This window comes from Mastomys coucha, unplaced genomic scaffold, assembly GCF_008632895.1.
Source record: "Mastomys coucha isolate ucsf_1 unplaced genomic scaffold, UCSF_Mcou_1 pScaffold23, whole genome shotgun sequence".
In the NCBI taxonomy this organism is placed as follows: Eukaryota; Metazoa; Chordata; class Mammalia; order Rodentia; family Muridae; genus Mastomys; species Mastomys coucha.
In genome coordinates this window covers 1,986,951-1,997,950 of record NW_022196906.1, presented here as the reverse complement: position 1 = coordinate 1,997,950, position 11,000 = coordinate 1,986,951, and the positions used below count along the sequence as shown (strand labels likewise).

General features: G+C 35.8%; 1 protein-coding gene across 4 annotated transcripts in view; it reads left to right on the top strand.

The window, feature by feature from the left end:
- Positions 1-11,000, top strand: part of Dync2h1 (dynein cytoplasmic 2 heavy chain 1) — a 258,114-nt gene that overhangs the window by 54,641 nt on the left and 192,473 nt on the right. For all 4 annotated transcript variants that reach the window (XM_031344730.1, XM_031344731.1, XM_031344732.1 and 1 more), the window contains 8 exons: positions 583-788; positions 2,170-2,352; positions 3,207-3,389; positions 3,814-4,037; positions 4,718-4,833; positions 7,090-7,289; positions 8,019-8,283; positions 9,680-9,887. In XM_031344730.1, the coding sequence (XP_031200590.1) occupies positions 583-788; positions 2,170-2,352; positions 3,207-3,389; positions 3,814-4,037; positions 4,718-4,833; positions 7,090-7,289; positions 8,019-8,283; positions 9,680-9,887 (1,585 nt within the window). The remainder of the gene's footprint in view (positions 1-582; positions 789-2,169; positions 2,353-3,206; positions 3,390-3,813; positions 4,038-4,717; positions 4,834-7,089; positions 7,290-8,018; positions 8,284-9,679; positions 9,888-11,000) is intronic.

Below are 11,000 nucleotides of genomic sequence, written 5' to 3'. Positions count from 1 at the left end.
CCCCCGTTTAGAAAGTAGCAGATCTCTTAGGAATATCAACTGAGCACGATCAAGGCTTGAGGGGGCAACCCAGAAGGAGGGAACAGGCCCCAACAACAGGCAAAAGAGTCAGAGACACCCTCCCTCCCATTGCCACTGTTAGGAGTTCCACAAAACTAAGCCTAACATATGCAGAGGCATATCTCAGACCCATCCAGGCTCCTTGATTGTCAGTTCAGTCTCTGAGCTCCTATGATCTCTGCTGAGTTGATTCTGTGGGCCATGTTCTCATGATGTCCTCAACCCCTCTGGGTTCTGCAATCCCTGCCCCCTACCTCTTCTTTGGGTTCCCTGAGCTTTGCCTAATGTTTGCCTGTGGTTCTCTACATCTGCTCCTGTCTTTTGCTGGATGAAGTCTTTCTGATGCTGTATATTATTCCTTTTGCAGTTTTTCTTATTTCTCGACTTTCTGTTTTGCTTGACTTGTTTTATCGCAGTATTGCAGTGTATCTTGAAGTTTCAGTTTAAAATCTTTAACATAACACATGTGTGTACATGGTACAACTCACATATTAACATAGTATCTTGTTTTTTTATGTTTAGAATCAGGAATTCTGGAGCTTAAGCTGAAAGCACTAATTCTTGATATTATTCATAATATTGATATTGTGAAGCAGTTAAACCAAGTTCAAGTTCATACCACTGATGACTGGGCCTGGAAGAAACAAGTTAGATTCTACATGAAGAGTGACCATACATGCTATGTTCAAATGGTGGACTCTGAACTGCAGTATACATATGAGTACCAGGTAGGACTTTTGGTAAAAGCGTTTGATTTTTCTGGGTAGAAACTATTTAAAGGAAGTAGCTATTGGAAAACAATTATTTCTGTTTTAGTTTTTTGTTATTGTTGTTGTTGTTTCCGTCTTTTGTGTCAGAATTTGGAAGGTTTTATATAAGGGAAAAAAACCCATTATTTACAATAATGTTGACATCACTGAATTCTCCAAAATGTATCTTTCCCATGAGAAACATTCATGCTTAATTTGATATTTTTTTAAAGATTTATTTATTTATTTTATGTGTATGAATATACTGTAGTAGCTGTACAGATGGCCGTGAGCCATCATGTGGCTGCTGGGAATTGAACTCAGGACCCACTTGCTCCGGCCCCAGCTCGCTCTGGCCCTAGCTCGCTCTGGCCCTGCTCACTCCATCCACCCCCCCACCTCCCCACCCCCCACCCCGCTCTCACCCCCTTTACCCCCCAGCCCCTGCTCTCTCTGGCTCCTCTCATTCCAGCCCCGCTAGCTCCGGTGTAGTACACTGTAGCTGTCTTCAGACATACCAGAAGAGGGTGTCAGATCTCATCACGGATGGTTGTGAGCCACCAGGTGGTTGCTGGGATCCAAACTCAGGATCTCTGGAAGAGCAGTCAGTGCTCTTACCCACTGAGCCATCTCGCCAGCCCAATTTCATTAATTCAAGAGAATTGTATATAGGCGACTCCAGTGGAGTGGCAGAGCTTGTGTATCTTTCCCAGGCACTATGATTGTAAATATGCTAGAATGTGTTTGCTGATTGTTTCAGTTTGAAAGGGAAAGGATTTTCAGATAAAAGATTTAATTCATATAATTTATTCCAAAGATATCCAGTTTTATCCTTCCTGTCTTTTTTATTATAATGAATCAATCATCAGAATAATCATGTTAGCGTTACAGCTAATTGACTTTCTTAAAGGATACAACAACACATTCTACAAATGGCTGAAGGAAGGACCTGGAATGTGTTCCTATATACAGCATAAAAAACCGTGACAGTGATTTTCTAAGTTAATCAACTTAATAAGAATTTTAAAGATTATTTTTACTTTGAGGCATTAGGAAATAAATTATGTTAATTAACAATTATGAAGTGGCATATTTCCTATGTAATACCTATTTGAGTCTGTTCATCTTAGCATTATCTTTGTGCCCTCATTAAGAATGAAAGAAACTGGAAACATGACCCTGGTTAAGCCTTTCAGGATATAATGAAATGTGTACTTGAAAAATACTGAAGCTTTATTTCAGGTGCAGCTTTTCACAGTTATCTCACTAAGGAAAAATTTAACTTGTGTGCTGTGCGTGAGGCTTTTGACTTGGAGGGAGTAGAACATGAATGAGCTAACACCATGCTTCCCTTACATAGGGTAACGCACCCAAGCTGGTTTATACTCCACTGACAGACAAGTGCTACCTAACTCTCACTCAAGCCATGAAGATGGGGCTTGGAGGCAATCCCTATGGACCTGCTGGGACTGGAAAAACTGAGTCAGTAAAGGCGCTAGGTGGACTTCTTGGGAGACAAGTTTTGGTTTTTAACTGTGATGAGGTAAAAAAAAAAAAAAGTGTGAAAACATACTGTGTTAGATGTCTGGGTTATTTTTCTTGTACATACATATGAAATATTTTGTTTTCAAATCACTGACTGACTAGTGGTGATGCCTTGCTATTGTCTATGAAGACCACACACTCCTGGGCCTGTGTAGTCCTCTCCCTGGTATCTCCAGCAGTCACCAGCAGCATAAACATAACCACCACGTTCAGTTTCAGATCATTCTAGTTACAAATCAATTAAACAAAAGTCTTGTTTGAATTGACAAGATGAACAGAGTTTGTATACTGTATACTTTTTAAACTTAGTAAGGAGAATTATTGTGAAGAAACATTTTAAAATGTGTAATGAATGTTTTTATTACGGGGAGAAAATATTTTAGCAAGGATAATACTGAATTAGAAAGGAAAAAAAATCCTAAATATATCTTAGAACTTCTAACATTTAGTGTAGGGTTTTTATTCTGACTTCAAAATGGCTGAAATGAAGTCTTCTCTCTATTTGGTTCTGTGTTCTTTTGAGGAAGTTCCTTGAAACTGCCCTGAATTCTGAAGGGTAACTTCTTTGCCCATCCCCACTCTCAGACTTCGTTGACACAGGATCACTTTGTGTGGTCCAGGCGGGACTGGCATTCCTCATTATTTCCTCCCAGGCTCCAAGGGCTAGGATTACAGGCATTCACCACTATTCTTGCCTACATTTTTATTTTAAAAACAAAACCAAAGCAAAATAATGGCAATATTTGTAGGTGAATGATTATCTCTTTATCTGCACAAAATATCAAATTATTTCTAGCCGTAGAGAGTTTCATCATCTTTAATGAAAATTGTTTTTATTTTTTATTTTTTCAGGGCATTGATGTGAAATCCATGGGGCGAATATTTGTTGGTTTGGTGAAGTGTGGGGCCTGGGGCTGCTTTGATGAGTTCAATCGACTGGAAGAAGCTGTTCTGTCAGCTGTTTCCATGCAGATCCAGACCATTCAGGATGCTTTGAAGAACCACAGAACTGTATGTGAGCTGCTTGGCAAAGAGGTAGGGACACTTCCTGTGACTGGCTTCTGTCACTGCTGCCTCTAACCTGTGACCTGTATGATTAGCTGCTATATCTGTGAGGTGGAAGCAGATGCTGCTGTTCTGCTTTGTGGATGAATAAACCAAGACTTGATAGCGGAAAATGTAGGAGTCCTCCATGTGAATTGTCTGTCTGCTTTTCAGAGGTTATAGTTTGAATCACTATTTGATACAAGTGAGTTATCCTTAAACTTGAAAGTGTAAGAAAAATTCATTATAATGCAGGGAGTTACTGAGCTATACACTAGGAGTTATTACATAAGGATGCACTTAGTATATGGAGAGTACTTTTGCTAAGATGTTGGAATTATGTGTAGAAATGGCATTATAATAAAATTTCTCATTTCAAAGTCTTTGATACTTATCTTCTAAATTAATATTTCAGATTGAAATAAATGCCAATTCTGGAATTTTTATCACCATGAATCCTGCTGGAAAAGGTTATGGAGGAAGACAAAAACTTCCAGATAACCTTAAACAGCTTTTCAGGCCAGTGGCAATGTCGCGTCCAGACAATGATCTCATAGCAGAAGTGATTCTGTATTCAGAGGGATTCAAAGATGCTAAAGAATTAGGCAGAAAGTTGGTTGCCATTTTCAACCTATCTAGGTAGGTTCTTCCATTTTAATGTTCATATTTTATGTTTCCAGTGTATGTTCATTTTTTTCATATTTTCTAGTTTACGCAATGAATGAGCTTGTTGATCTTTTTGTTATAGTATGAATATAATGTATTTTATTTCAAATAATAATAAAAATATCTGTATGAAGCTATTCTTTTTCTTAGTTGTCATTAACTATTTTTTTCATAAGATTTGTATTGGCCTGCTGTGACTAAATGGTTATGTCACCTGTTTCCCTGGTGACTACCCAGAACCTACAGTTCTTTAAAGGGATGCGTTCATGCTTTAGTTCTAGTATTAGAGATTAATTTTTAGCACCCTAGACAACCTGCAATTCTGATTCATATTATTTACTAGATAATAGAGAACTGGGATATTGTTAAAGGTGGGAGAGTAAGCTGGGTTATCAAAGAGTTCATGAATAGTGGTCCTAGCTACTTTTCATTGAAGGGCTTCATTAAGATAGTCACTGCTTAGGCTGAATTTATCTTGTTCATTGTGGTGCTTTCTTCAGTTGCTTTCTTGAGTGATTATTTGTGTAATTGATTTTCTTGTGTAAATTAATGAAATTCTAGTATTAATTTCAATGTCTCAATCTATACTTCTTTGGATGTGATGCTACAAGTAATTTCTTGCAAAATTAATCTTTTCTTTATTGTTACTTCAGGGAACTTTTGACACCCCAGCAGCATTATGATTGGGGATTGAGAGCTTTGAAGACAGTTCTGAGAGGAAGTGGGAATCTTCTGAGACAGTTGAAGAAAAATAGCACAAAAGAAGATGGTATGGCTTATTATTCCTATTAAAATACCTAGTTTAAGAAATATGTTTTCATTTTGAATAGTTTGTATTACTGAAAAGTTGTAGACACAGTGTAGACAATTTCTATAAACCTTGCAGTTAGTCTATTTTTAACATCTTAGTGTGGTATACTTATATCAGTTAATTGAGGAATTTTGCTGTGTTTTCTTTTTAATGAAAGTTTATATATTATTCTGATTTTTTTTCTACTTTTAACCTGACAGGAAAAATCAAGGGTACATTACATATGAAGTAGTAGTGATGTGTAAAAGAATAGTCAAATCCACTGGCTTTTAAAATTAATGTTCATTAGAATCACAGGCTGTGATGTATGCCTTTAATCCAGAATTGAGGAGGCTGAAACAGGAAGATTAGGTTCTAGTCCAACCTGGGTAATATGATGAGATCCTGCAGCCACACACTGTAGGAATCTACCCTCATCATTTCTGATTACAGGTATTCAGTGGCACATGAGACTTAGTTAACAGAGATGTTGGAGACACATCGCTGTGTTTTTTCTTCTAATAGGTAGAGGCAGTGTACTGTGATTAGATTAAGTTCTTAGTGGAGAGGAGGCTGTTTATCTTGTTCTGCTGTTAGGTACATGACACGACGTCATCTGGGATATTGATTTCTTCTGCTGGTGAAGTTGGTGCTGGCTAGTCTTCCTTTCTGTAAAACTGATTTTCCCTGATCCCTAGGTTTTGGCTATCAACATGTCACTGAGTCTATCTCACCTTCAAAGTGAGGCAGCTAAGACTAAGCTCTGCCTCTCAGCCTAGGCAATAGCTGCTTACATTCTTGCTGATTTTATAAAGATTTTCCCTTCCATCATTGTGCATGACTTGAACTTTTAACATCAGTATGTCCTCAGACCATACTTGGCTCATAAAAAGCAAATGCTTTTGTCTCATCTTATAGAAGAAATGACTCCTGTGTCCTTGTAGAAATGCCGAATTTTTCTCTTCTTCTAGTTGCTATTAAAAATTAAATAACAAAACTATCAATCACAATCTAAGGAGAAGAAAGAAAAATTCACAATAAAAAAAGATTGAAGCAATTTCTATTCTGATCCAACTCCACACAAGGTACTAGAAAGAAAACTTGAGTGAGAAGAAAGACTGTAGATCCAAGCATAGGAAAAGGGGGACATGAAATTCCTTACTTGGGCTTTAAATGCTAAAGGTTCACATCTTCAAAGAGAAAGTTCATTAAGCTCCACTACTGGGTTGACATATGGAAAGATGGATAGCTGTTTTGTGAAAGGCTTAAGTAATATTTCTATTTTTGATAATTTTTAATAAATATTAAAAATGGATGCTTAGTAAATAAAGATGGCTATGAATTTAGTACTTGAAATCAACTTGAGAACTATCATACTTCTTCATATCTACTTATAATTTAGCAGTTTGGGGGAAATGCCAGGAAATACAACAAATATAGTGTCTTTGCCTTGTGTATTTTGATTGCTTAGTCTGGAATTCACTTAATAAGAATCTGGTAATGATATGAGCATTTGCACTTAGTCTAAGAATGGGTTTTTGAGCTGCTTAGATCAAGATGAACCAAAGATTACCATTTAAAGCAGTGGTTCTCAACCTTTTTAATGCTACATCTCTTTAATACAGTTCCTTATGTTGTGGTGACCCCCAACAATACAATTATTTTGGTTGCTACTTCATAGCTGTGATTTTGCTACTACAATGAAAAGTTATGTGGATGTGTGTGTTTTCTGATGGCCTTTAGTGATCCCTAAGGGTTGTTCAACCCCCAAAAGGGTTGCAAAGGGTGAGAGCTGCTTAGAGTGTTATTTTAGGAAGGAAATTCTTTTTAATAACATTGGAATTTAGAAATACTTAAATCTAGAGCAGGTTTACTTGATTCCCGGTTGTAACATTTGCAGCTGTGTCATGTTTTAGAGACTTGATATGTATGTAAAACTGAAATAGAAGAGGATTATATGACATAAATGGTAAGTCTGTTATAGAAATGGAAATGATACCAATGGAAATGATTTTTAGTGTGAAAATGTGGTACAGTGGGATTCAAATCCCATGAAAAGTTTATTTCTCAGCAATGAAAACATGCAAAAGGAAGTGTAGCAGTTATGACTTCCTGTTTATAAGTGTGTCTAGCATGCTGTTTAATAATTAGGAGTGAATAGCAAGGCTATAGCTTACTAAAATGTTTTATTACTCAATTGATAAAAATGATTTTAAAATGAAACTTTTTCTGTAGTTAATGAAAATCACATTGTGGTGCAAGCATTGAGACTTAATACAATGTCAAAATTTACATTCGCTGATTGCACACGGTTTGATGCACTGATTAAAGATGTCTTTCCTGGCATTGACTTTAAAGAAGTAGAATACGATGAACTAAGTTCTGCATTAAAGCAAGTCTTTGAGGAGGCCAATTATGAAGTCATACCCAATCAGGTAACTGTCAGGGATATTTTGAAGTAGATTAATGCCTTTCCTTAGTCAATATTTATGAACAGTCATTATCAATCATCTTCTTAAGTCATTGTTCATCTGTCAACTTTACTCTTATTCTAGAGCACTTCTTGGGTCTTCAGGTTCTGACTAGGGTGCTTGGTGTGCTTCATGCATGTTTAATGTTACTTATGTTCTTGATTAGTATTAACTCTTCACCAGACAGTAATCATCACAAAAGTCAGCATCTACATATGTTTTTGCTCAACATTTTTTCCTGGTGCCTGTCCACAGCATCTTACGTGTGATAGATGGGTCATATAGACTTTCACTTATTGATTACATGTAATTTAGTTGCACCTTGATAACTTATTAGTAGGAATTCTTCTAACAACGCTTCTTTATATGGCACAGATGATTGTTTAAAAGTAACATTTCCCTTTAACTTGTATTGAAAAGTAAAATTTAAATTAGTGAGTAAAATCATGTGCTTGAATGTATTAATAACTAAACAAAATAAAGCATCTATGTTTTCAACTTTATGTAAAGCAGCCTCTTTAAAAGACAAATGCTGAGCTTAAAGGTCACATTGTAAATATGTTCTCATTTGTTTAACTAGTGGTCTATTTGAGGTTTTATTTTGCAGTAAGGAAATTTATATTTGCAGAAGAAAGGTATTTGCAGAATGGCAAGACTGGTGAATCACATATGAACATATTTTTTTTCTCTTAGATGAAGAAGGCTCTAGAATTATATGAACAGTTGCGCCAGAGGACGGGCGTTGTTATTGTTGGTCCAAGTGGTGCTGGCAAGTCTACTCTTTGGAGAATGTTAAGGGCTGCACTTTGTAAAATTGGCAAAGTCGTAAAACAATACACTATGAATCCCAAAGCTATGCCCAGACATCAGCTATTAGGACATATTGACATGGATACCAGAGAGTGGTCAGATGGTGTTTTGACAAATAGTGCTCGCCAAGTAGTTCGTGAGCCTCAAGGTTGGTCACTAATTTATTTATCTTAGAGAAAAACATAACCTGTTTATAATGTTTGCACTGAAGTATATGTGTGACTTAAAACACTTGTAACTTTTTTTGCTATTTTAGTAGATGCTTACTATTTTTATTTTTGTTTTGTGGAGACAGAGTTTTATGCTGTCATTTTATTCATCACTCAATAGCAAATTTAATAAAATAAAAATAAGTATAACTTGATTAAAATATAATTCATATCTAGTTTACTGAAAGTATAAAAAATCTTGGATTACTTAGTCGACATATGCCTTAATATAACTGATATATTTGATCAAGTTATTTTGAAAATTGAAATGGTAAAACAATTTATTTCTTGGAGTAAGTTTTCTCAGTTTACTTGCATTGTTTTGTTTTTTGTTTTTATTTTATATTTTTGAGATAGGATCTCGCTATGTAGGTTTGGCATAGAACTTGCTGTGTAGACCAGAATGGACTTGAACTCGATGAGCTCTGCCTGCCTCTGCCTCCAGAATGCTACTAAAAGGCCCGTGCCACCGTGCCTGACTTGGTTTTAAAGAGAATTTTTGACCAAAATCTCAGTAGACTACTTTGCCAACTCTTATTTTAATGAGTAGCTTTTCAAGTAAGGCACTTCAGAAATTGATGTGATCAGAGGGCTTTTCAATGAGATTCTTCATTTTTCTTATAATAATACATTAAATAAAGGCCACATACTAACCTTTCCTAGACTGTTGGTGACATTTCCCACTTTGAGTTGTTTTTTAGTACAATTTGAATGACTTTGATTTGAGGAAGCACAGATGAAATGTCTTTGCTCTTGAAAAGACTGCCAGCAGTGCCTACATACAGCCTGGTTACTCTTCTTACTGTTCTTCCCATTGCAGGTCACCTTTGCAATACTAAAATCAGTGACAGCACTCAGTCTCTTCTTCGTAGTGAAAATTAGGTTCTCCATATTTTTCTAAAAGATGTTATGTACTCATATATTCTCATGACATACCAAACACATAGACCAGGAGATTATTTTAGGTATCTCATTGAAACAGAAATATTCATCTTATACACCACCTTTTAAGGGACATTGTGAGTTCAATCTGCATGGTTAGAGGTAACAATAATAATATTGTGTTGGTTGTAGCTTATCTTTGAGCAGTAGAAGCAGGATTGCCCACAGCTTGTCTAGCATATGTGTAGCACTATTTCCTATGACAGTTCACCCTGCTCAACTCTGTTCTTTATATTAAGATGGAAATTAGTTCTAAGTAATGAAAGTTACTTTACTCCTTAATAGCATCTGTCCCCACAACCTCTGTGTGTGTGTGTGTGTGTGTTTGTGTGTGTATGTGTGTGTATATATGTGTGATATTTTAAAGCCCTTATTCTTGTGTCTTGGAAATAGATGTCAGCTCATGGATAATCTGTGATGGTGACATTGACCCTGAATGGATAGAATCTCTGAATTCTGTTCTGGATGATAATCGGCTGCTCACCATGCCTAGTGGAGAAAGGATTCAGTTTGGTCCAAATGTTAACTTTGTATTTGAAACTCATGATTTAAGTTGTGCTTCACCAGCTACAATATCTAGAATGGGAATGATATTTCTTAGGTAAGACACAGATCATTTCTATACTATATATTAGAATATTCTTTATTTATCATTTTAGTTTCATAACTAACCTAATTAGAATAGAATGGATAGCCTGGAGATAGTGGTATATATCATTTATTCCAGCACTTAGGAGGCAGAGGCTGGTGTTCACTTGAACTCTGTGAGTTCAAGACCATCCTGGTGTACAGAGCAAGTTACAATACCCCTAGGGCTACAAAGAGAAACCTTATCTTTAAAAGGCCAAAAAAAAAAATGAGTTTATATCAGTTATGTATTCATATTGATTGTATCTATGATTAGGTTTTTTGGTTGGATTTTAATTGATTCAGAGTTTGTTTTATTATATGTGAATTATTTTAGCAATTTGGTCATACCTCAAAAATCTAAGTATTTTTATTTTAAGAGAAATAGGAACTACTTAATTTCCTCTAAAAATTTGAAATACTTTGATTGAATTCAGAGATGTAAGCATACTGAATAAGCACTAGAACACAGAGTTCAAATCCCAGCATCATATCTTATTACAGAGCTTTAAATTCATAAGACATTACGACTAATTCAAGATTAGGTTCCATAGCCTAAATTTGGCATCTTACACCTTGACAACCTCTTTCCTAAGTAAATTTTTACTTTTCCAGTAAACTGAGAAAACAGCAAAAATGAGTACTAACTAGTTTTAGGTTTCACATACTCAGTGTTGTGTCCTAGCTAGTTTTAAATATCACATCCACAGTAACAAGTAGTAACTAGTTTTAAGTGTCACACACTCGTTCACATACCAGAGCATGGATATTTGGATCAGGTTTGTTTTCCAAAATGAGTAATAGTTTGGCACAAATGTATAGAATTTATCATTCATCAACCATGTATTTCAGGACAGTTTGAGGCTGGCTTATGTTGTAGCTGATGCACTGCTGTTACCACTGGGCTTTAGAGTATGTTTTGAAATTATTTAACTGCTTGTTTCACTGAAAGTATGACCAGAAGCATTTATATTAAACTGATCATCAGCTTCAATTAGTATTGGAGTTAAATTAACTCCATATAAAATTAACTCAAGCAAATCAGAGGCCTTCCTATATACAAAGGATAAACAGGCAGAGAAAGAAA